General features: G+C 41.0%; 1 protein-coding gene across 1 annotated transcript in view; it reads right to left on the reverse strand.

Moving 5' to 3' along the window:
* Window positions 1-26,813, reverse strand: part of BANK1 (B-cell scaffold protein with ankyrin repeats 1) — a 131,211-nt gene that overhangs the window by 10,861 nt on the left and 93,537 nt on the right. Inside the window, exons 10-12 of the mRNA XM_009885531.1 lie at window positions 13,708-13,800; window positions 11,876-12,163; window positions 9,620-9,895 (exon numbers count right to left, since the gene is read on the reverse strand). Coding sequence (XP_009883833.1) covers window positions 9,620-9,895; window positions 11,876-12,163; window positions 13,708-13,800 — 657 coding nt within the window. The remainder of the gene's footprint in view (window positions 1-9,619; window positions 9,896-11,875; window positions 12,164-13,707; window positions 13,801-26,813) is intronic.

Genomic DNA, 26,813 nt, shown 5'->3' on the forward strand with positions numbered 1-26,813 from the left:
TATTTTCTACACTGCAGAATAAAGTCTTTACGCTAACTCCTGAGTAGGCTTGTATGGAAGGTGATGATGAATGAAAACAGCTGGGGACTTGATGTTCCTTAAAATAGTCTCAGGCTAAATGGAGAGTAGAAGAACTATACAGGCAGCACAATCTGCCGATATTATGTCCCTAGCTGCAGCCTAACACTGTCGGATTTTAACTTTTGTAATACTCTTCTCCGTAATTCTCAAAGAATCCCACTAAATATGGTTGCAGTGTTTTCTTCTATACTTGAAATAGCATTCTCGTGTTAAAGAAGAAATTAAAGTAACCAGAACACAGAGGTAACGCAGGCAGCCTGAATTTTACTGCATAAGGAGGAGAAGGGATATACTCAACAATGTCCCTGATTGGAAAGCACTTTAATTGATAGGCTTTGAAATTTCTGCTGAGTTTTGCAGTGTTGGAGTAATCAGAAATGGAATTACTCTTCCAGTTCAAAGTAAAATTGTTAAAACCACTTTACGTGCCGCATCTTGCTGAAATGGATTTAGTTGGCAGCAAGTATTCAGTGTGAGTGAGGTCAATGAAAACAAATTCCTGTTTCTGGAATGCCTGGAAAGACATAGCACACACCACTGTACGACTGCCACAGGTTTAGGGAAGACTCCAGCAATTCACTCTTTCATTCCCACATACTGATTACTTACTAACTGCTTGAATACAGTAGTGGAATGAAACAAACAAGTAAGCTTGCACAGGGATATATTCCATTATTTCTTATGGAAGATAAAGTGAACATTCCTTCAGTAAAACCGTATCAACAGACCAATTGTTTAAAGTGTTAGAATGGCAGTCCTTCAGCTGAAGAAGGATATACATTTTTATATTTTCAGAGCCTCTCTGCCATAGATAACCCAATTCAAAAGTTGCAGTACTTCTACTATGCTTTTTTACTTAATGTGCACCCTTCAACAATATCTGTATGATCAGAAAGACAGTCCTTTTGAATTTTTAATCACATTGTGACTGGCTAATGTACCCATAAATACTTGTAGGTCAAAATCTACAAATTATATGTCCCGACCTGATATATGCTATATAGTTTTTGTCTATTAAGTATCTCCTCTTCTCTCTCAGTTTCTCAGAACTAAAGGAGGCTGAGAGAACTAATAAGCAATTCCACTTTATTCCCTCTCCTCTCTTCAGTTGCTACAGGACACAGATGAAGTTCTTTGCACGCCCTAAATACATTTTTATGTCTTCAGTAGTAAGATCGCTTTTTAGGAATGTAATGTAACCACGATATTTCTCCAGGAAAGCAAACTCGGAGAGTAAGAAACTACTGCAATATTTTCTAGTAGGACATGAAAACAGAAAATAACATTTAAAAAGTGTGACAAAACACAAATTTTGTGGCAAATATGCAGAACTCTGGGAAAATCCCTAACAGAAGGCTTGGAAAGTGAGTGGCATCCAAGGAATTCTGAATTGCCTCTTTTATCTCAATCAGACTAGCTACAGATGTTGTTTCAGGCTGTCTGCACATGCAGGTAAGTAATGTTATGAGGCTTGAAATGGGGTTAATATGGTTATCACCACAAATAGAAGGGCTAGAAACACTTGAAATTTAAGTCTCTTGTGTATAATTCAGTAGCAAGAGCATTTTGTAGTCTCACACTGTGCAAGAAACTGTGATGAGTATAAAGGATCTAGAAAGGCAGAATGAAATTTTTTACAATAGCTGCAGGCTGACAAAAAGAACAGGAATTTGATTTTTCAGCATTAATCGAGGTTCTAACACAAAGCTGTAAGGAATCATAGACGCACTATGACATTTCAAAAATTGCTGAGTGATAGGCCAGTTAAGAAGTGACATAACTAGAAACACAGGCAGTCAAACCAGGGACAGAGTTACATTGCGAAAGAGGACAACACATATCAGTTTAGAGGCAATGATCAAGATAAGGTTTCTAATTTACATTTTACTTTACCCATCTAGACTATGAGGGATGTTGCCCAATTTGTTTTATTGGCAACATTACCTCTAAAAATCAAACAACAGTTTGCCACTATACACTTGTCCCACTTTCAGCTGGGATAGAGTTAATTTTCTTCCTAGAAGCTGCCATGTTTTGGATTTAGTATGAGAATAAGGTTGATAACACATAGTGTTTTAGTTGTTGCTAAGTGATGTTTACAGTAGTTGAGGACTTTTTCAGCTTCCCACAGAAGCTGAGAGGGAGCACGGACAGGACAAGCTGGCCAAAGGAATATTCCATACCATAGACATCGTGCTCAGATCATTGGGTGGTGAGCAATTGTATTGCACCACTTTTTAGGAGTATATTATTGTACCGTTATTATTATTTTCTCTTCCATTACTGTTCTATTAAACTGTCTGTATCTCAACCCGCAAGTTGTTTTGTTGTTTGTTTTGTTTTTCTCCCTCTGCTCCCTACCCTACCGCAGGCAGGGGGTTGGAGGGTGTGGGTGGGCAGTGAGCGAACGGCTGTCTGGTCCTAGTTGCCAGCTGGGGTTAAACCATGACAATGCCAGCGACTCAAATAAAGCTAAACTGACGTACCTACCCTCTGGAAGAACACGTGAGCTAATTATACCTAACACTTATCTACTTACTCAACACTTTCAGCAGAACAAACACAAAGGAGAAAAGACACTGCGGAAAAAAAATAAAAAATCATTAAATATCACTGATTTGAATTCAGTTTGCTTAGGGAAATTCAAGATGCATTTATTCATCAGCTTCATCGAGCTGATGTTCCAAACAAAATTATCTATCACCATGACTGTTTTGTTTAGGAAACGTTCAAACTGAAAATCCAGGGGAACAAAATCTTTACAGAAACACAAGGCTAAGTGATAATGCAAATTAATTAATACACTAGGGTCGCACTTATTAACACATCTCAACTCAGGTGCAAATTACAGTGAGTTTGTAAGCTTCCTCCTTCTTCTTAGTAGGTTTTTGCTTCATTCATTTCAGAATTGTCACACAATTAACTCATCATTAACAGAAGAATGGAGAAGGAGGGGTGAATTGCTAGTTGGGATATGTTGCAGGGAGAGACTCCTATCTTTCCCCAATCATTTTTTTCCGCATTATTTAAACATTTTAACATTTAAACTGTGTGTGCATAGCACCTAGGCAAATAAAACTTGCAAATTCTTTTTCTGGTAGGGATTAGACTGTAAATTAGATGTAGCACAGCAAGGGACGACAAATACACAGAGAATACTAAGGAAGGAATATAGTAGAATGATGCTTATTATTCAGGAGATGAGAACTCTGCAGATGTTTGTTCACATCTTTTTAGATCTCGTTTTCTTTTTGTCCGTTTTGTTTGCTAACATGCATCAGCATGAGGACTAGACAGAGGTCATCAATTCAATGCTAACCGATACGTTTTGTGAGATATGATAAGGGCCACTCCCAAAATTTATACAAGTATTTCGCATATTTAAGATGAAAACGAGAAATTTTAGCGATTCATAACATGAAATCAACTAAGGAGATGGGACACTGTAAACAGTATGGCCTTGCTTTATTTTTCCGAGGCTACACAGCCTCGGCAACAGAACAAAAGCATATCAGCGTGCCTTACGACTCTGGTCTAGTTAGGTCCAAGCATTGTGGAGAAGGGATGGCTGTACTGCGCAAGGTAACAAAGGCTCAAGTCCCAGCAGGTGTCCTGTCATGGTACCACAGGTGTCTGAAGGCAGGTACACTGTCAGAAGGCAAGGGGAAAAAGCCCGGCCAATTTTAACTGCACTGGTGTGAGAAACCCAATGACCACATCGAAACCGGTATAGAAATTCTGATCGGTTCTAAATGTGCTGCCTGAGACTCAAGAGATTTTTGAGAACACCCAACAGTTATTTCATCAGGATAAAGACTAGGTGATGTCAAATGCACTTGCGGAAATATCAAACTGCCATGCCACCCCGTTATTTGCAGTGGCCAATGCATGCTGCCTGAGCTTTTCAGCTCCAGGATCACATCCACTCATCACAACATATACGGGCTGTTGTCAGCCTCTACCTTCCACAGCCACATAATTAGTCAGTTGAGATTGAAAGAACCCGGTTTTCTCAGATCAAAAGTAAAATGACTTTAAAAAGAATCACAGTGTAATGACAATGTGAAAACATTAATCCAAAAATAAACCCGTGCTCACCAGCAATTCTCTTCCCAATTTGCAGTGAGGTTCTGAGTCTGTCAAATATGAGCTCAGATCTGTTCGAATCCCAGCAACCTTTCTCAGGGAGGGGTCTCAGGACACTACATGGAGATGACTCCCCTACACTGAGGCAAGATAATAAAAGTAAACCCAGAACCCCTTCTTACCGAAGGGGTAAAGAGTGAAGAAGAGGTACTGGTGCTTAGTGGAAGATGCCGTTCAGAAGGCGGTGCTGATGTACTTGCTGTACCACACACAATGAAGAGAACTCTCCCACTGTTGCTCTTCTCAAAAATTTAACTTAGTGGATTATGGAAGTTGGAAGGACTAGCGATATACTCAAGAGTATTTGCTCCAGCACGTGAAACATGAATACACTTCTGCAGTCTCTACTTTCTTCAGTAGAGAAAAGCAAAAGGGGGAAGACTGTATCTGTTTTTACCAGAAATACGCTATTTAGAACAGTTTGCTTTTCAACCAGGCAGCATCCTATAAATATTTTCTCTCTGTGCACCTTATTCAATACATGTTTCAATCTACCAAAGTCAAGATAGCAAAAAATGTGATTGAATAAAAACAGTGGGTGCAGCCAGTACACCATTTCTCACCCAGGTCTGTAAAAACAGTCTAAGTGCTCTAAGACAGCTGAACAGCCGTTCCTAGTATTTTATTCGTGGAAAAACACCCGTAAGTTTGGGATACCTAGTATTCTAGTATACTAGAATAACTAGTATGAATAAAATAATAGGAACTAACCTAGTTCCTAGTATTTTATTCATGGAAAAACACCCGTAAGTTTGGGATACGTAATGAAATTTATCTGCAGTGCAGTACGTTATACTCACTGTAGGAAAGTACTAAAAAATCCCTCTGTGGGACATAAATGTTTTGCAGCGTGCACGGGCTCCGAGCCTTCACTGTGGAAACCCCGGCTTCACAGCATTTAAACAACCTGTATAATAAGAATTACTAACTCAGGGTGCGATGAGTATAGTCCCCAGTAATCAGCCCGATCAGTTTCCAAGACACTAACAGTTCTGTTCCGGATTTTGTTTTTTCATTTCATTTGGGTTTATGTTATCTATTCTGTACAGGAGATATTCTGCCTCCCTAAAAATATCCGCTGGCTGCTACTTTTTCTGCATACCCTGTGATTTTGATGAGCAAGGAGAATGCTATTTTCTTCTGGGATAGTAACTGGGATACGTATTTTTCCACTTGCAACTTTTAACCCTGGTGTGAAGTCCCACAGACAGCTATATTTAAATAGTAAAACGTTTCCAGTGCACAGAGGGAAAATGCATTCCTTCAGGGATTTGTGAGAGGTTTGCAAATGAGCAAAGGCTACAGCATAGAAAGTTTTATTTATGCTGTTGGAGGACAGGTGTCCTTGCTGCACAGAACCCCTCATACCAGTCGTCTCTGATAAGATGTAAATGATCAAACCAGGCCAGTACTGTAATGCTTACGCCCTGAGGCAGTCTTGGTAGGTCAGACTTCAGAAATGGCAGGCAGGCATTACAGAAACTCAGGCACCTGTCCTAAGAATACACCGGGGACTTCTGTTTCCGGTTCAATCAAAGCCGGTATCAATAGGCAACATTAACATTGCACTGTAAACTGAAAACACAACACCTTCATGCATTTATTAAACAGTTGTTTTGGCAGCCCACAATTGAAAAAACACCGAAATAACCCCAGAAAGGAATGCTAAGCACTTGCGGAATGGAAAGGGAGCACACGAAGAGCGCACACCATCTGGACAACAAGCTATCTGGCACCAGTTTGCAGCTCCACTGGTTGATGAGCCTTTCACACAGAAGGCAGAATTCTTGCAACTGTCTAAATTAAAGAACAAATGTACCCTCTGTTTGTTAAAGGCGCAGTACGTTTAGCAGTGTTCAATACAGTAGTTTGCATGTTCGTTACAATTTGAAAACAGAATAAATGAAACTGAGTAAAAGCGATTAGAACACTTATGTTTTAAATCTTTCAACTGGCTCCTGTCTCCCAAAATTTATTTGTTAGCAAATTCATGTCAGATGCTCAAATTGCAGTGGTTTAGTTTGGTTATGACAATTTGTATCACCGAGTGCCTACTGCCTCGGTTTCGAAGTGTAGATCCTGCTCTGAAAGAGACTCTAAAAACGGGCTTGTGAAGTTCCATGTTTGTTTTCTCTAGATCAACAGTTCCACTATCCTATTCTGCAGAGCACCAAGCCCTAATCTACACGGAGCAGGCTTTCTGCCTAGTGTAAACTTGAGCTTCCATGTATTTTTGAAAGCTACTTATTACCAAAGAGGGCCATTTGCTCACTTTCTTTGTTGTTTTCTCACGGAAACACCACCACTTTTGCTTAAAGAAGATACTCTTTTGTAACTTTGTGGACTTCAGTGTGTGGTGAAAGCCTTCATGGGAATTCAGTGACTTGATTTGTTCTGATGGATACAAAAAATACATTAAAAAAAGAGGCACCGGCACACGTCCAAGAGGCAAAAGGCATTTCTGCTATACAACGCTTACACTTTTTTTCTTGCCAATAAACGAGCCCATAATTTTCCATCACCTCTGTGGGTACATAAAGGGCAAAAAGAAATCCGCCTTTTGCATCTCTGCATGGCACTATCACAACAGCCCCTGCAATCCTTGGAGTATGAAGCTTGCTCTTTCCATGAACTCCTGAAGTACCTGGGGATCCTGTTGTGGGTGACTGTGCAGCCTTAACACAGCCCTCCTCTGTGCATCATGCTCCATTCTCTAATCCCACTTTTCCCATAGAACCTGTGCGTTACTGAACACCAGAAGGGAACGGTTCTGAAGATCAACCAGAACTGTGCAGTGAGGACAGGAAACTGTGCAGTTTCTTACAGGAATATTATTAATTTTTTTTAGAAGTTAAAAGCTATTTAGTGAATGCAGAGAGAATACAGAGGAGGGAAGAAGGCCTCAGTTAAGTAACGAGAAGTTGCTCTGCAGAACAGGACTTCTCTCTCCAACAAAGCCCCAGCGTAACACCAGACAAGTCATTTACAACAGCAACGGGGCTCATGAATCCCTGACATTAGGGTGCTGACTAGACACAGTAATGATTTGATTTGAAGTTCCGAGCACTCGTAGTGGCCACTGAGATCAATGGGATCTCTGCTTTGAATGAGTAAAGTATTATGGATAGTGGACAAATCACAGGGTTTATCACAGGAGGGTCTGAAACAACACACCGGACCAAGGGCAGGCACAAATTACATTTGGGAACGAAAAACACTGAAGAGTTTTGCATCTTTTGCTCACCCACTTTAAACGCTAGAAGAAACAAAATGTTTGTGATAAATAGCAGCACACATCTATATATTTAAGGACTGTATTGAAATGTTTGTGTGAGGGAGAAAGAAGTAAAACAGCAAAACTACCTCAATTCTAACTTTTTGATTATTTGACTTTGCAACTTCCCCAATGCTTTTTTTAACATAATATATGAAAACAAAACCTGAAACTATCATGAATTTATTTGAGGGATGAACAACCTGTATACACGCTAGCCAGAGTAATTTTATTTTACACTGATTAGATTAAATTATAAAGCAATGACTGCAAACACATGCAGATTTTAATGATGGACTGGAATGAAATTTTCTGGTTGTTACAGCCAAAACAATCTTTTTTTCCTATTATTAGCAGTTTTAATATAATAAACTGGAAACCGGGATATTGCTGGACTGGATGAAGAATTTTGTAACTACTATGGAGAAGGACAAAAATTGCCAATCCAAGTAGCAAAAAAAAAACCCCCAAACAAAAGAACCCAAACTCTTTCAGCTGATGATATATCACTTCTGTCTAAAATTTCCCTCTCTGTCTCAGGAATCCCTGCACAAACCAGGAGGGTGAGAAACCCCAGATCTGGAAGTAGCAGGACAGCCAGGCGAAACAGAAGCCCGAGTGGTCAACTGAAGCGTTCCTGAAGCACTTCCACTTTTCTCATTTATTATATAAGTAAATGAACTTGAGCCAGAGGCTGATTCCACAGAACAACAGAAAACTAATTTGTGTACCACCACCTGCTTATAAAAGCAAAGCTAAGAACCTCGGGGGGGTGTGTGTATGTGTGTGTATATATATATATGTGGTGTAAAAGAACCACAGTCCCATCAAAGCAGTTCCTCTGATAGTCTCTTCCTTACTGAACAGAAACACTCTAGTGCAATAAAAAGACAGTGAAAGCAACCTCCCAAATAATGCATCTTCACAGTAAGGGTTTTCAAGTCACTGGCCTGTCTATGATGATGGAGGACCAAGACTTGAGACGCTGCTCTAGCAACCTGAGTAAAAGTAGCCATTTCAGGACTGTTGGAGTTGTAACGGGCCCCCTATCCACATCCGTTCTTGGATTACACTTTAAGTACTGTAATGATTCATCCTTATACCCCCTGAACATGCTGAAGAAAGAACAACTAAATGATGAACGCATTATCCCACACATTCTGGCCCTCACCTGCAGTGAGACAGCCTGGAGAGAGAGAGCAAGCTAGGAAGAATAAAATAAATCACTGACTGAAATAGGCGTGAAAAAGGAGGTGTTCTTCTGTATTTGGTAGGATGATTTGGGCAGTATTAATCCTGTTTTAGTGCCAAACACGTGCCAGATTGAGTAAGCAATTTGCTGGTGTCCTTTCCCAGCCTGGGTTCCTACCATTTATTCTTAAGTATATTTCTTATACATTGGCAGGTTTTTGAAGAGGAGGCTGGAAATGCAGGCAGTATGGATTTTGGGGCTTACATAGAGATCTCTGCAGTGGGCTCACAGAAATGCTTTTTTTATTTTGAAATTTGTCTTTAGTTTGAATTGGAGTACAAGTTACCTGAAATCTCTTCCAGTGTTACATTTCCGCGAATAAGCTCAAAAAGGTCCCCTAGTTTTTACAGAAATGGTAACAGGACATAACTCTCCCTCAGGCAGTCATTTCTAGCATCTTGCATTGGAGAAAGGGTATTTGAAAGAGGAGTTCTCACACAGGCATTTCGCCCTACTGTTCTGATCAGAAAAAATAAAACATGGCTAAAATCTCTCTCTCAGAATTAAGTAAAAACATTTTGATAAAGAAACTGAAAGGAAAGGCAATTAAAATAGCACATTCTGTATCACACCGTTAAAACAGACACACAGCTAGCCCAGAAATTCTGAATTTTCCATCATATTGTCATAATTTTTGTAAAATTAAACCGAAAAAGTGATGCTATCTGAGATGCAAACTGAAAATTAACATTAGTCAGAGATGTTCTCAGCTCATGTGAAAGGGTAGAATAGGTTGACTGAATCAAGCAATTTGTTGGTTTGAAAGTAACTGAAGAAGGATCTTAGTCTTTTAAAAAATATTATTCATCACAGAAGAGACACGTCTATATTCTACCAGCAAATATTTACAATGCAGCAGCACTAACCTTGTACTATATAGGGAGTGTTCTCCTCTCTGACTGGTGAACATATGGGACGAGGGGCAGGGGCTGGCGGCCGGTTCATGATAAAAGACCTGCGTTCTTTCCTATTCTCCTCCTCAGCCAGTATGAAAGTGTAGACAGATTCATCCAGTTTCGCAGAAGTGTATGGGTCTTCCTCCTCACCATCTCCCTCGCATGGATCTCGGTCTTCTCTGTAGCATGCTGTTATGAGTCCATCACCATGTTCTCTTTCACTTATGTCCTCCACAAAATTCCTCTCTGAAAAAGCGAGGAATTATGTTCAATATATAGGGTAAAGAAAGGAGATTAGGACTTAACTGAAAGCTTTAGAGTTTCCTAAAGTAACTCAGAGACCTAATTTCACTTCTAAAGCGCTCCGATTTTCAGAGGCTTCTGATCATCTAAGTCAGCAGAGAGGATGTCTCAAAGGAATAATCCCAACTTCAGGACCTCCTCATGATTTCACATCAGATTATCAAAAACAGACGCTTAGCTATTAGCCCCAAAATAAATGGGCTTATTTAAAAGAAATACTGAGTGCCCCAGTTGCTCCCACAAGAGTCACACAAATGTGCCCTTTAACGGTGAAGCCAAGTAAGTGGTACCTGTGGCCCTTGGCATTTTGGAACGTCACGCTATTCCTTAGCTGTTGCAACAATGACTTAATTTAAACTTATTTTAGAGGATGTCGGGTTTTGTCTTTCCTACATCTTCAGCGTCCCACTTGGTTTTGAGGGCTCTACTACGATGTACTGAAGGACAAGGTGAAAAAAAATTTTAAAAGACCCTTACAGCGCAAATGAAATTTCTCACCTCTTATAATCTATACTAAGACTATCCACACCCCCCAAACCCAATAGCTTCCCTGACTCTGTACTCCCTATATTTCATAGTACATCTACTCAGAACTTGCTTTCCTTTAGCTTTTACATTTTACAGCATTACAAGGAACTGAGTTTCCTGATACCTGTGCTTGTTTTGATTTGTCTTTAAAAACCCACGAACTGCTAAGAGTTTAAAACTGTTACTGAGGCTAGAGTTCCCATAGATGTTTACAACTTCCTTGTGCTGATTACCCATTTTTCCTGCTAAAACAGGAATTTTCCTGCCTGGAATTCTTGTACTGAGTCATGTTTTCCTCGTGTTGTAATCTACTACCTGTACGTGCGTATCTGCTAAACTAGGCTGTGGTCACTACTGGTGTTTTGAATACTTTGGCTGATATTCAAAGAATTGTTTTACCTGTTTATGGGTTCAGAGAAGCTAAACAATCTTTGTACGTGGGATACATTTGTAAATGGGATGTGTCGTTTATAAATGGGATGTATTACTAATACATAATATTAACATGTATTCTGGATAAGATATAAAAATGTTTTAAAACAAGTGGGATTAACACACCTACCATATTTAATATGAAAAATATTTTGTTTCCATCTCACTATAAAAGTTGTCTTTTTCCCTGTAGGATATTCTTTCTTTTAACTCCCACAGGGGGCACTCTCATGCCACTGCCAAAACGAAGATGTCAAGAGGAGGGGACTTGCCTTTTAGGTATTCCACTTGCCTAAAGCAAGGGACGGACTAAAACTACGCAGCAATGACTTGTTAAAACTCCTCTATGAAAGCAATCGTCATCCCCATTTAGAGGAATTCTGATACCCCCCGACCCATTCCCCAATGATGAAACCAAGGCTAACACTTCATGAAAATTCACAGAATGTTTTAAATGAACTATTCACACAGGAGCGTTTTTAGATGAACTCTGCCTTACCAGCACAGGATTCAGCACGGGACACTAAATAGCCAAGAAATTTTCTCTCCTGGTAGCCACATATCAACAACCAGCATTAGGCAGCGAGGGTCACATTACTACTTTAGTATAAGAGCTACTCCAAGACAGGCATTTGTATCAAACCTACACTAACAAATCCCATACGCCAAACCTGATCTCTCACTTATGCACACACAACCCAACCATTAACCTAACACTTCCAAGACCACCACTAAACCATGTCCCTAAGCACCAGGTCTACCTGTCTTTTAAAAACCTCCAGGGATGGGCATGAATGTCTTGATGCAGCAGAGTTCATATGCACATGCTTGCTTTGCAGAACTAGGGCAAAACTGCCTGGCTACTGCTGTTAGAAGAAGTGATCATACATAATCTCCACAGCAGCACCTAGTCTGCACTTGCACATGTTTGTATCTGGGGCTATTTTCCTCCCAAGAGCGTACCTTGTGATAAATTGTGCAGATTGTCCTGTCTGAGGATGCCAGGCAGATTTCGAGGGGGAGGAGGGGGTGGCCTCTTACAGAAAAAGAAGTCTCTTCTGTTCTCTTCGAGATCATCAGGTATGCTGGCATACACATTGTCAGGACTGTTGTGCAAGCTGTATGAATCTTCCTCTTCTTGATCTTCATGTTCTGTCTCCTCTCTGCTGTCTTCTACATCATCTTTCTTTTCCTCTTCCATTTGTTGGCATCTGGATACAATTCCATATTGATCTCCTGGCTTCTGCTTGGCTTTTAATGCAAAAGAATGTATTATTTCATTTAAAATTTGCCATCTGGAAACTCGTCCCGTTTCAAGGATTTCCACAGAAGCAAGACAATGGCTAATAAAACTTTTATGAACTGATACAGTAGGAAAGCTGTCAAATACATACTGTCAGTGAACAGCTTTTTAAATATTTACCAAATCAACAGTGGAAGTTTTTATTGTATCTGGCTACTCTGATACACACCATCTTTGTGCACTCGATGTTAAACTTTTCTAGAGCTGCTGTCAGAATGAAATCACACACGCTTACCCTGCTTCCGTAATTTGTATTACGTGACTTTCAATGCAGCACGGTGCAACACTTTGTAAAATAAAGCTGTAGCTCACACAGCAGCGTAACTTGTTTTTATAGAATGGGGTTTGGGTGCTTATTTAAATCTCTCTAAAATGGAATCAACACTGCCCCTGGGAGACATGGCTGGAAATGGAGCTCTTCTGCCTTTAGTGGCCCACAGAACAGAGAACAAGGATATAGAGGAGGGATGTGAAAGTGTACATATTAGTCACTATGTACAGCACTGAGATTTGGGTAGTCACCCTCAGTAACATAACAGAGTAAACTATACAAGTCCTCCAGCAGACTTACAGTCAATGCACAGCAGGCAATACCGAGCCCTTGAGGTAGGCTTCCAGTCTGAGTTATCCTTTGCTGATGCCTTTCTTTCACCACTGATTCAAATGTGAGATTAGGGCATTTAGCTGGCTAACACGGCCAGCTGTTACAATCTGTGTTATTCCTCCATGTGTCCACCCTAAGGTGCTCCCATGTACAGCATGACACACACAGTGAAAATGTATCAGGGCTAATCAGGTTTCTAGCTCAGATTTTCAGTGTCCGTCACCTACCTAGATGTGCTAAAGCAACCGGTTTAAACTTAGCAAGTGAGAAATAACCTTTTAATACAGAGTACGAGACAGTTTAAAAGATAAAACTGTCAACAAACATAAGACAGAAACAGGATAAAGTTTAGCTTTGTAGATCCATGTTACCGTAAAACATACGCAAAATACATGCCATCAGTAAATGCAAACAAGCAATTTCATTTGCAGTTTTCAATGGGAATGCATATGACCACACAGATTATCAAACAAGCTTGTCATCAATCTGTGCTTAGATTTATGAACATCAAGCTGCAAGATATCTAGTATCTGTGCCTCCACACAGGAGTTGGCCGCACCTGTAGGCAGTGCCTCCCCTTGTATGAAAGCTGTTCTGAGAACTTGGAGAATTCAGCCATTTTCTAGATTCAGAGCACAGATCACAAATTTCCAGAATTTACCAGGAGGGGTGGTTATACTGAGGTCTGTCTTACCGAGCGATAACTTTGTTATCTCAACCGAATCCCTCACCTGCCTTCCCCCTTCTCCCAAGACATCTGCCCTCCCTGGAAGTTGCAGTAACGTGTTGAAATTGAAAGTATTAAAATAATTTGCCCCCACTGTTTGTCCATAATCCCACTCACACAATACAGCACATGCTTTGTTACCGCTAGATAAAGCTAACAACATGACTTACTCACGGCTGGTTGAGTTTCTGAGCCTAACATAACCACGTAAGTGTCATCGTCTTCTGCTTCCTCGCAATTCGTGAAATTATCTGCTGTATTAATCTAGAAAGAAAAATGAAGGAAAACATTTGTTTTGGTGACATCATCTCCTATCTTCACACTCTGCTATCGATAGAATATCCTCTACTAAGGGGAACACGGAGACAGAAACATCATACATTTACAGCTACGTAGTGGTGTACGCAAAGGAACAGGCAAAAGGAATGCGTATATCTGGATACCTATAAAGGACAAAAAGTTCTGCCATGAGGCGATATCCAAGTTTGCACTGCAAGGATTGGAGCTAATTGATCTTTCCTTAGCACTGTGCTGGGCTGTCCAGACAGCTCCCAACTGTGAAGCACTCATAGGTAATGAGAAGGATCGGTAACAGAAAACCGGAAAGTCTATCGGACATTACTGAATAGCTCAGGGGTGCACAGAGTGCAAGAAAACTCTGGAGAGCTCATTACAAACAGTTCCCGTATCCTAATGGTTGGTGCCAAAAGCTGCATATGCACTGAAAAACCAGAAATGGGACTGCAAAGCGTGTTAGCAGTTCTTCCTCTGTGCCCAAAAAGTAGCAAAGTCTTGTTTCTTGTTCCTCTAGAAACCTGTTACCTTCACACAGAGCTATTCAAAATTAGCCTCAGAAGGGTCAGAACAATAGGTTCCCTAAAATGTTATCAGTTTATTTCTTCAAGCAGAAGAGAGACGAACTTCTGCTCACCCATAGTTGCCAAGAACAAGCTCATAACACAACTACAGACAGTTCTGTTGTCTTAAAATATACAACACACACTTGTTAATTGCTGATTTTCAGGAACAACTGGAATTTTAAAAGGTGTCAGTTTTTTCCAAGGAACCCAGCAGGACCTTAATTGCCATGTAAGTGTTATATGAAACTATCCTGTATAGGCACAACGCCACCCTCAATAATCATTCAGGAATTTTGAATCACCGAATGTTAACTCTGGGGGTTTGACACCAAACCCAAAGCAGGCAGGGAAACAGCATGGTCCATATATCACCCAGTCTGCAAGATTAATTACAAGCAGATTAGTGGACAGTGAAGTCAAGAGGAAGAACGGATAAGTAGTTATACCCTTCTGCATGATGCAGAACCTGATTCCCATGAGCTTGTGCCAGACTCAAGAAGTTTGTTCCTGGTATCCAGCTGTCTCCTGGCATCCACAGCCACTGTCTCAGGGACAGAGCTCTCAGGCCTTAAATTAATATCACTGTGCGAAAGGAGAAAAAATTTGGAGAAACAGTGCGTTTTTCTGGGGAACTGAGAATGCCCTCTTCCCTGCTGCTCTTGTACACAGCCATCTCACGAATGGCAGTCTTACGACAGTGCAGCCATCAGACTGTGCATCAGGTGCCTCCCTGGCCCACTTTGCTTTGGGGCTTTAAGAATGCACCTGGATCTCCAGAAGGAGATGGAGAGATGCCGGACAAGGAGAAGGTACTCAAGAACTTTTTTGCCTCAGTCTTCACTGGCAGCCTCTCTTCCCACACCTCTTGAGTGGATGGACTGCAAGGCGGGGAATGGGGGAGCCATGTCCCTCCCACTGAAAGGGAAGATTGAGTTCACGACCACCTGAGGAACCTGGACATACAGAAGTCTATGGGACCTGACAAGATCCATCCTAGAGTCCCCAGGGAATTTGGCTGATATCATTGCCAAGTCACTCTCCATGCTATTTGAAAAGTCACGGTGGTCAAGTGAAGTCCCCAGTGAACGGAAAAAGGGAAACACTGCTCCCATTTTTAAAAAGGGTAGAAAGGAGGACCCTGGCAACTACCGAGCGGTCAGCCTCACCTCTGTGCCTGGGAAGATCATGGAACAGATCCTCCTAGAAGCTATGCTAAGGCACATGGTGGACAGGGAGATGATTCAAGACAGCCAGCATGGCTTCACCAAGGGCGAGTCCCACCTGACAAATCTAGTGGCCTTCTACAATGGAGTGACTACATCAGTGGACAAGGGAAGAGCTCCAGGTGTCGTCTATCTGGACTCCCGTAAGGCCTTTGACACGGTCCCCCACAACATCCTTCCCTCTAAATTGCAGAGGGATGGATTTGATGGGTAGACTGCTCAGTGGATGAGGAACTGGTTGTGGTGATGAGGTGATTCTGCCCCTCTACTCCACTTTGGTAAGACCCCACCTGGAGTACTGTGTCCAGATCTGGAGCCCCCAGCACAGGAAAGACATGGAACTTTGGAGTGGGTCCAGAGGAGGGCCACAAAAACGATCAGAGGGCTGAAGCACTTCTCCTATGAGGACAGGCTGAGAGAGTTGGGGCTGTTCAGCCTGGAGAAGAGAAGGCTCCAGGGAGACCTTACTGCAGCCTTTCAGTACTTAAAGAGGGCCTACAGGAAAGATGGGGACAAACTTTTTAGCAGGGCTTGTTGTGATAGGACAAGGGGTAATGGTTTCAAACTAAAAGAGGGTAGATTTAGATTAGAAACAAGGAAGAAATTTTTTTTTCGATGAGAGTGGTGAAAACTGGCACAGGTTGCCCAGGGAGGTGGCAGATGCCCCATCCCTGGAAACATTCCAGGTCAGGTGGATGGGGCTCTGAGGAACCTGATCTAGTTGAAGATGTCCCTGCTTGTTGCAGGGGGTTGGATTAGATGACCTTTAAAGGTCCCTTGAACCCAAACTTTTCTATGATTTCTAAAGCTATACCTGCCTCCAACAAAGTATTAATCTCCAATCTCCATCTTCTACATGGAAATCAGTGAGAAAATCCTGTTTTGTTTGAACTTCCCCATTGTTTACCTTGCTCCCCTCCTCTTCACAGAAACATGTTAACTCTTAAAACCCTTCAAGTTAGAGCTTTTCAGAATATTTATTTTCAAAAGGTTTAGGCCTGCCTGTACTAAATGTAACTATGGTTGGGGAAAAAAACAGCCTTCTGACGTTCTGTTTTCTTGCTGAGAACAGAGTACGTGTGCCGACGACGTCAAGCAAGCAGAGCTCTAGGTAGATTAGGCTCTCCCATTATTACAGTGGAGAACCACTGCAGAGAAATTCTTTCAAGGTGTTCACTTTTATCTTTGCAAACATGAAGTACCCACGGATATATAGTTGGTAGAATGATGTCAAAGGGTAAGCGGAGGAAACAAATGTCACTTTCTGATTTTCTTCTTTGGCATAGATATTTCTCAGCTGAAGGAAATCTGGTGAGTCACAGGAAACCCAATAGAATAGATATGATTAATATGCATCTTTGAAACCTGAACATTTCAGAAGACTGAAGGTCAGCCTGCCCTGCTAGCTTATGATGGCTCCTCAGATAATGCTGAAGCTTAGAGAATTCAGGATGCAATTCAGAGGTTTAGCCTCTGACTACATTTCCTAAAATTCTCCTGGACCTGGGAGATGTAGAAAAGCTGAATAGATGGAAACAGTCTTTAACTATATATGTTTACACCAGAAAAAGATTCTGTATCATACATAAATTATTGATAAAAGCCTCCTGTGCCACTGGGCATGACGACACTGTGCAGCTGAAAATGTGCAGTGCCTCCAAAGGCAGCAGGGAGTGTCCTTATTTGAGAATTTGAAGCAACGTAGCTAAATCAGAATAATGCCATGGCTCAGCTTGCAAACTTTGCCATGATGCCCTGAATGAATGCCCATTATTTCTAGGTTTGGAGTGTCTTTTATATGGGCTGGGTCATGTAATTTGAATGTAATACCATAGCCAGCATGATTTTTCTACAGTAGAATTTAGGGTGTGGTGTACAATACGCACACAAACCTTAAAGTCTTTGGAATCTGTTTGGCTGAAAATGGCTCTTTGATTTACACTGAAATTTCTTCTGGATGTCGAGCCACCTTCCAAAGGAAGAACTAGCTTTATTGGAAACTGGTATTACGAAAAAAGCTTTAAAAAAGTTGTTGTCAGTACAGAACTGCTCACAACAGACTAGTGAAAAGGGCTTTGAAAGTTTGAAACTCTAGTTTGTGAGTTAGCAATAAAATTTCCTTACCTCGAGATGCAACAGGACTGTTGGAATGAACTGAAAGTCCTCTGAGAGACTGATGATGTTTCAAGTTCTAAGATTAAATGGCACCTCTCAACATCAAAAGGTAGATACTTAATTTTCTTTCAGTTAGGTATTTTAACTGTCTTGATTAAGCTTCATGTCAAACTGAAGACTTTCAAAAAGGCCAAGTTTTTGAATAGCTTCAAAAAGCTGTCCCTCTTATACAAAGCCTGAATTGATTTACCTCAGTCATTTACTTAAGAATGCCATTAGCAAGATTATTATAACCATTTTGTCAGCATTTTTTGCAATGCTCTTCTGAAAAGCCACCCTTTTTAAGATGTGTTTTCTAAAGATTTCCTCTTTCTTATACAAAAGATTTTCTTACCCTTCAAAAATATTTCTCTGCAATGAATATGTATTGACAGGGAATCCTCCTCCCTGGCAAGGGCCCACACCATTGAAATTTGGAGCATTGTACCTTCTTGTGCAGTGAGGAGTGAAACATTAAAGAATTCAGAGGAATCTAACCCAACAACAATATTGTATCAAGTTATGGCAAGAGTGAGAAGCACCTCACGTGTAAAATCACAGTAACTCGCATGTAAATATATCAATCACAACTCACATTAGTCTTTATGTATAAGATATAAATGGATATATATAAAAATATATCTGTACCTTATATTCCTAGAAAGAAAGTAACACAGAACATCTTACGGTACACTGCTCACAGCTCAACAGCTTTCAAAAAAATCAGATCTTCACGCTTAAATTGGGCCTGGGACAATAGTCAGGGTAATAATTCATTAATTCATGTGATTCTTATATGCTTGATTCCATTGTTTTCCAATTGTCTCCTATTGTCCTTTTCTTCCAGAAAATTGGGCCCTAGTAACTTGAAATTCAACTGTTTGTGTCTATCTATCTTTTTTACACTGAATAATTACATTGCTTGCGAGTCTAAATTCAGACTCACGTCTCTATTTCATCTTATTGTATTGGTATTTCTTAAAAAAAACCCAACAAAAACGTATGCAACATAGGCTTCCATGTCTGTGTTATAATTTGGGAATTCATGCTTTCTCCGACATCCTCAGTTTTTCTGGATTGCAGCAATTAGGAAAACTGCTGGAGAAAATCTTTACCATTGTTTGTAAAATTCTCACTGAACCTTTTGACAAGACATTCTCTTTAATTAGGGCTGAATTAAAAAAGAATTATTATTCCATGGAAGTTAGCTTCCTGACGTGAGATAGGCTAGCTCATAGAAGTGGACTGGAAGACTGAAACTGTTGTACGGACTAACAAAGAATTGCTTGTTTAGTATTTCAGATCAGAGGACAACCTTGGTACGGCTGTCCTACGGCCACAGCTTTAGGCATCTCCTTCTGGCTATTAAGCAACAAGATAACGTTGCCAGTCACCTGGAGTGGAACCTGTATCGAACACCAGAAGAGAAACAATTTCTACTGTGTGCCTTCCCTGAGACGCACCAGTCGGAAAGACTCCACAGCTGCTCTCTCCCTCTGCTGATTTGGAGCCCTGACTCTCCTCGGTCTCTGAAGAACAAGTTGCCAAATGCTGGTTAAAGCTATCACAGTCTATATGGGCTTCCTCGACAGACTGCGAGGGCATGTAGGGCCCAGATATAAGTACAGCAGTGCTTTTGAAATGATCTGATACCAAGTATGCAGATGCCTATATCTTCAGCATCAGTGCATCCTAAAGAAAAAAACACTTTTTTCTGTAAATATCATTAGAAAAGAAAACCAAGCAGACACAGGCTTATTTTCACCTATACTTTCAGTGTCTTTTCTTTCTTTTTTCTCTTCAGTGCAGAACCTCAATACTGCTATACAGTCCTTTCTTAAAAGTAAAATCAACAGCTTTGAAAACCTGGAAGTAGACGTGAACTGGAACATTTCAAAACTTCACGTAGCTGGAATGTCCACCCATAAATCACTACACTACATCGTGGAGTTGGAAGGAATTTGAAAAAACCTTCTATTATCTAAATTGCTAATAGGGTACCGCATAGTACCAGAACCAGGACGACCCTAATCAATAAGCCTTTCCGTTTTGACAATGAATTGCTGAAAACTAGCCTTATAAAAACATTTCTTATTACTTCTGATTTATCTTGTTAGCTGCATTTCATTTTGTGCCTTGGGCTTTCTCATAATGTCCTTAAGTGCCTGTGCTACGCGCTTCTGTCCTTGACCTTAGTAACCTGATACAGTTTCTACTTCCTATGGATTTCATTCTCCTATTTAGGGTTGTTCTCTAACTTCACTTTCAATCTTTCCTCTGCGATAAAGTAGGTTTGCACTTAGGTATGCTTTTTTTGAAATCTACCCCTATTATGCTGTTATTTCTCATTTCCATCTTAGGAACTGCATATAATAACATGTCTTGGATCGGTCTCACCAACATTACCCTGTCTGGACATCCTGAATGACATCCTCTTCTCTGTTTACAAAGAAAAGAGTCCTCTAGCTATTTTCTTCACCTTAAATGTCAAAACCTTACCAATGCATTTAAAAACCTACTGGATAATGTCTCTTGCTATATTCCTTTCCAGGCAGACACTGGTGATCTGGACCCCAGAGGAACCCTATGCATCGCTGGTACACAAACACAGCATTTTTTCCTGTTTACTCTTGACAGCGTTTCCTGAACAAGCTATACTCTTTCATATAAATCATGTAAAATATTCCATCAGCAATCTATTACACAAATTAATTGCAAGTTAGGTCACATAAAAGAATGGTATCCTTATCTTAATTCCTGTATTTTTTGAATTTTTAGACAAGTACTTAAGTTTTTTGAGCACTGGCCTACTTTTCTCTTCCTTATTATTTTTAGGCTAAAAATCCCCTCCAAATGAAATTATAAAGAAACTTCTACCTTCCCAGTTTGCAAGCCACAATACAAATCACTACTGATGGGCATTTAAGATTCTAGAAAAGGGAGATAGCATAAGCAACCTAAGCCTCAGTTTAATTTTGAGAACAACAAGCCCTAATATGATCATGAGAAGTTCTCTGATCCAATAGAGAGGGACTTTTTTTTCATCTATTCAATTCAAAGCAATGGCACAAATACAAAAAGAAGATATGCTGGTTTCCTTCTAAAACAGTACACTGTTTTCTTCTAAAAAAGGTCAACTTGTTAAACCTCCACCCCACCCCCCAGTTTCTACACCCATCTAGCGCAAAGTGGAAAGCCTCTTCCAGAGGATTTTAAAAGAAAACTACGAACCTGTTTTTCCTAAGTGACACAACTTCTCACTAATTTCATGGCCTTTTCCATGAGGCTTCCTGAATTAATGGAAATGTTATTGATCTTTCCACAAACAGCACAACTGAAAATCAGGATCGCCTCTGATAAAAAAAAAAAAACATATAGAAAAAAACTCAGTTGGTCTTCCAACAAAATCTACTTTCATATATGCCGTAAAGACGTAGAAACAAATTAAATATAATTCAAAATACTGCCATGCTTCACATTGTATGCCCAGTGTTGGTGTTTCTGATCTCAGGAGCAGAAAAATATTCTCTCAAATTATTCCATCAGTTCATGTTTCATTACTGAATCATTTGTTTTGGACCCCAACCTGCTCACTTGGAAACTCAGCCCTCTTCCTTACCTAGCATAAAGCATCAACAATAATATATTTCTTACCCCTACACTGCTTCCAAATGTCTTCTACACTGCCGACTTTGTCTGCATTTTAATGTTAGCTGGTTTTGGATGGATGACACACATCCACATTTCATTTAGACAGGACTTAAATTCTGCAAAAGCAGGACTAGATTTCAACTCTCTAAGTCCTGTCAGAATAACGATTTTAAGGCTAGCTTATGGAGTACTTCAGGGTAGTTTCTGATGGACAAGCACTCCCACTTTTGTGACAAGGAAGACAACCTTGTCTTCCAGTAAGAACTGATGTTGGGAGGAGTGTGGAGAGCCCTTCCCAAAAGAGAGGGCTGTCCTTCTGGTCTACACATAAGAGCTGGCCTACTCTATACCATCTGCTCCCAGAAGCCAGCAGCAACAATAAAATGCAGCTTTCCTCTGTTAGTAGATACCAAGTGACATACTTGGCAAGTTATTTTCATGGGAGGTGAACTGTGCTGACACAACCAAAAGCTCTGTGCGGTAGCCCAAGCAGGGTGCCAGCTGCTTCCCAGGGGAAGGAGTCCTCTCCTGTGCTCTGAAGGCTTTATTTAACCAGGGGGCTTCAGTGCATTTCTGGCTGACGTGGATACAGACCTCACCAGCCAGGGATTACAGAGATGGGAAACTTGCATCGCTTAACAGACCACAACCATAGCTACAGCATCCTCTCACTGGGAGAGAACTTAAGCACAGAGGAAAACGGGATGGAAATAGGGTAAGTCACCTCAGAGCCTGAAGACAAAAGAAATTGTTTTCCTTAGCTGGATGTTTACTCCATTTCCCTATCGTAGGTACACCAGACTTGCTTTCTAAAGTATTTGTTCTTGCTTTCAGAGAAACTGGATTGAAACACAGTAGTTGGACTTCTTTTCAAGCCCCTTGTGATTTGCTCCTACCACTCCTCAGACCTGCCAGCACGGTCTGCTTTGACCATAGATGCAGCAACCGAAGCAGGAGGGACCTCAAATGTACTGCCATTTGGCATCCATCTTCACAGTTATCGTTCCTTTTGTCTCACCCTTGCTATGGTCTAGCCTATACGATACCCTTTGTCACTGGGCCTGCCAGAGCTTTCCAAAATGCAAAGGTGAGAACTAGATGTACTCTAGGAGATATTTTCCATTTGCACGCTCCGTACTTCATGAAATGCAAGCAATTTGACAAACACTTTCTTTCATTCAGTTCCACCCGGGTCCCTGAGCTACAGCCTAGTGACCAGCCACTCTGGTTATAAAAATTTTTCTAACTCTCAAGTCTGCATTAATGTGACTAATATTCACATATTCTACAATGTAAAATATTCATCAAAGTATTGGAAGTGTTTAAGTATTTATTACTCATTTTTCCCAGGGCCCAGTATGAGCACCTGGAGAAATGACTGAAGAAGCCAGCTTCATAAAATTGATTGCATGCATGAGGACAGATCCAACACTGCTGATCATTAGCTTTATTAATGTTAAGCACTTCTACTACCTTGCTTGATAACTCACACTTGCAAAAAAAAGCAGATGAGAAAATACAGATTTCTCTAAAGCATGAGTGCAGCGAAACATTCAATACAGTGTTATAATCAAAGGAAAAAACAAACACTTGGGAATCTAACCTGGTTTTAAAGCTGGACAGGTGGGAAGAAAGCGGGTGGAGAGAAGTTTTGCCGCACATGTTCTGCCATGAAATGCTGAAACAGAGCGCAGTTTTAAAGCAGTGTGGGCTGAGTAGCCTGGGGGCTGGACCCACCCCTCGAAACACTTGACCTCGGCCTGCTGACCTAAGCAAGACTTGTCTTAGAGAAAGCCGAGAAGAGCAGCTATTATCCTGCCAGCCAAAACTGTCGCCTTCTCCTGCTTGCCCCCCCTCTGTCAGAGGAAGCTGTGTGATGTGCCATACACTCTGCCTTCTCAAAGAGCGTGGCTGAGCCATCCCTGCTGTACTCCACGCTGCTGTTCAAGGTGGGCCCTCAGCTTCTTTCTTCTCGGCTTTGCCACGGACGAGGGAGTGCGTGTGCCCCAGTGCCCCAGCTCTGAACCACATCTTTGACTCATGCGCATCTCGGGCTGTGCCCAGGAGCTGCACGTGCAGCATTGCGGAGCCAGAGAGATCAGCAGTTCTGATGCCCAGAAATGAGTTAGAAGACTATTCTCTGCTCTACTCGTTTACGGGAAAAGTGCAAAGGCATAAAAATTTCCTGTTCAGTGCTATGTTTTCCACGCCTTATTGAGGCCTTGTGATGTCAATACAAGATGACAGCATCCACACTGCATTAACATCCATTAGCCAGCTGAGCAAGAAGCAACTGACCCAAACCTCTGTGTGCCACAGAAGTCAGACCGCAAAACAGCATGAGTATTTAAGATCAGTAACTGTATTTTTGAATAAAGCTGCTCATTCTATGAACAAAAGGCAACGATTGCTCCGTTATTCAAAATGACTTCTCAGAGCAGCAAGCAATCATAATTCACTGCAGCCCTCTCATGCCTGTCTAGCCCGGTGCAGCAGCTTACGCCATGTGGCTTTTTATCAGGTATCTGGACATAATAAATGCAGCAGTGCTGTTGCTTCTTAAATATATGACCCCTACCCCCGTTATGCCTTTAATGTATTTCCATTATGCCTTTAACTGCTAACACTTGGAAGTGTTCAAAGCCAGGCTGGATGGGGCCTTGAGCAACCTGATCTAGTGGAAGATGTCCCTGCCCATGGTGGGGGTTGGAACTAGATGATCTTTGGAATTCCCTTCTGACCGGAACCACTCTCGGATTCTACCTCAGCAGTACACACGATTTTCTTTCAAAGGCACGTTCCCGTTGCACAAAACTGCAGCATCATGTTTCCCAGAGCACAGATTTCTCATTTTGGGTCACGGGTGTAATTGCTTTATTTATCTGTATGGATTTCAGTTTAACTGTCCGGTTTCTACTTTGTTCGTATTAGTTCAAGTCAGGAGTTTAGCATGATCTAACAGGCAAGCACGCTTACGTGCTGATTAAACTAATCCTAACAAATTCAAACAAAACAAACACATACCAAATTAGATAGAAAACCAAGTAAGGAAACAGAATGACAGTAAAAATAATATTGTGACATTCACAGTAATTTGTAAAACTCCTTCTTCATATAGTTTGCCAGAAGTCCCAACAGCTACCATATTTTCTGCAATGCTAAAAAATAACGGAGTGTTAGAAATCTCATGTCAATGTGCTGGAAGTATATATATGCATACAACTACCAAAGATAGACAATTACATAGAATAGAAGAAATGATTTTGGGATCAGTTTGGAGTACATGTATGACTGAAACAGATGACTTGCAGTATATTAAGAAACTAAACAAATTAAACCATCAATGAATACCCAACTTTGGGCTCAGCAAAAATAATTGCTTCGTTTGAACTAATCTATTGTAATCTTAAGTAATTTCCTTCCGGGCTCTCTTATTAAACCATTTCATTTGCATGTGTGCCTTTAACTTCATTACAAGCAGATTTACTGCAGTGCGTACCAGCCAGCTAGCATCCGTGAACTGATCCCTATTTGCATCATTATTTTGTGTAACTTCATGCTTACTTTGTATGCCTGTCTATCAAATCATTGTAAACTTTCTGCAACTTTTAACTCCTGCTTTTAACTGAATTTCTGGACAAAAGCCCTCCCTTTGTACAAATTCACCACCACTGAGAAACAAGCAATAAACAAAAAACAAACTAAGTAAAAGCTTGGTGTGTCAATCTGTAACCCTATGCCTCTTTGTGTTTTAACTGTCCATTTATTATTACACAGCCTTCATGACTACAGATTTGAGAGAAAAACGTTACTGCAGGAGAAAAAAAAAAAGAACTTCTAATCACAAAATTTAATTTACTGGTATATACAAAAATGTTTTCTTAAAAATCAAATCACTGCAGTCTCCATTTGAAGAACTTGGGCTCGCTTTCTCTCTTCTAAGCGTTTGTGCTGTTCTCTAATCTAACTACTGAGTATATCAAGGGATTTTTCTTCTGAACATTCAAAAATAAAATTCCTCCTCAGACTCATTTTAGCTCATTTCTCCTTTAACGACAATTCTTGTTACTTCACTTTTCACACACCCACACGACTTTTTGAAAGACTTTCAAATCTTGTAGAGTACTGATTCTGCTCAACAAAATATCCACTGCTGTTTGACAGGCCGTGTAATCACTGCAAACTCCACAAAAGCACTCCCATCTCGCCAACAGGTTAATTTTTCAATCTACCAGGATAAGATTTTTTACTTGCTTTTCTTAATTTTTTCTAGGCAAAATAATAACCATTCTCCAGAGAGCTTCTCTTCCACTTGATGACAATTACACTGTTTGAACTTTCAGTGTAGTTACTGAATTATTGCTCCCTTAGCAAACCAACCGGTAGCAGAGAGAGGAGGTGGAAGATTCATTAAGGGTTTGTGTATGCTTTGAGATGAAGAACCCTTTTCATAAGCACACCCTCTGGGAATCTGAACAGGATTTATAAATATAGATGTACCGAGTCTGGCTGGGATGGAGTTAACTTTTTTCATAGCAGACCCTATGGTGCTGTATTGTAGATTTGTCGCTAAAACAGTCTTGATAATATGCCCATATTTTGGTTACTACTCAAGAGTGCTTGTACAGCCTCAAGGCCTTCTCTTTTTCCTCCTCCGTCCCCCTTCCTCCCAGCGAGCAGGCTGAGGTGGGCAAGAAGTTGAGAGGGGACACAGCCCAGTGGATACTCCCTGCCATATAACGTCATGCTCAGCAATAAAAACGGGTGGAGGAAGAAGAGGGTGGGCTTTATGGCTTCCAAGGTGGCTGTTGTTTAGAGACTGACTGGGCATCAGTCTGCCTGTGGGAGGTGGTGAACGATTTCCTTGGCTTCACTTGTTCCCCCCACCCCTTTCCTTCACATACTAAACTGTATTTATCTCGACCCACGAGTTTTCCTGCTTTTGCTCTTCCTATTCTCTCTCTCAGCCCCATGGGGGTGGGGCAGAGGGGGCGAGTGAGCAGCTGTGTGGGTGCTTAGCTGCTGGCTGCAGGCTACTCACCGCATTAGGTAAGTATACCCCTGTAAAAAGGGACATGTGTGGCATAACATTAATTTCTAAAGCTTTTCAGGCTATGCCAACTTCAGCATCAGCCACGATGCAGTGAAGGAAGGGATGGAGAGGACAGAGAAGGCATTAAGTAAATGCATCAAACGGGCCTACGGCCCACAAGTCTTTCAACCCCTTTCCAGGGTAACGAGGAAAAACATGGCCCAGCTGAGGAAAAGAACATGCAGCCCTTCAGGATAGCATGTTTCAAAGCCCCATGCTCCGGATCACTTTAAAGTATGTCATGCGCTGGAGTCAAAGACAGTTGCATATATGCCACCGGCAGAACA

The sequence above is a fragment of the Charadrius vociferus genome, unplaced genomic scaffold (assembly GCF_000708025.1).
Source record: "Charadrius vociferus isolate BGI_N301 unplaced genomic scaffold, ASM70802v2 scaffold55, whole genome shotgun sequence".
In the NCBI taxonomy this organism is placed as follows: domain Eukaryota; kingdom Metazoa; phylum Chordata; class Aves; order Charadriiformes; family Charadriidae; genus Charadrius; species Charadrius vociferus.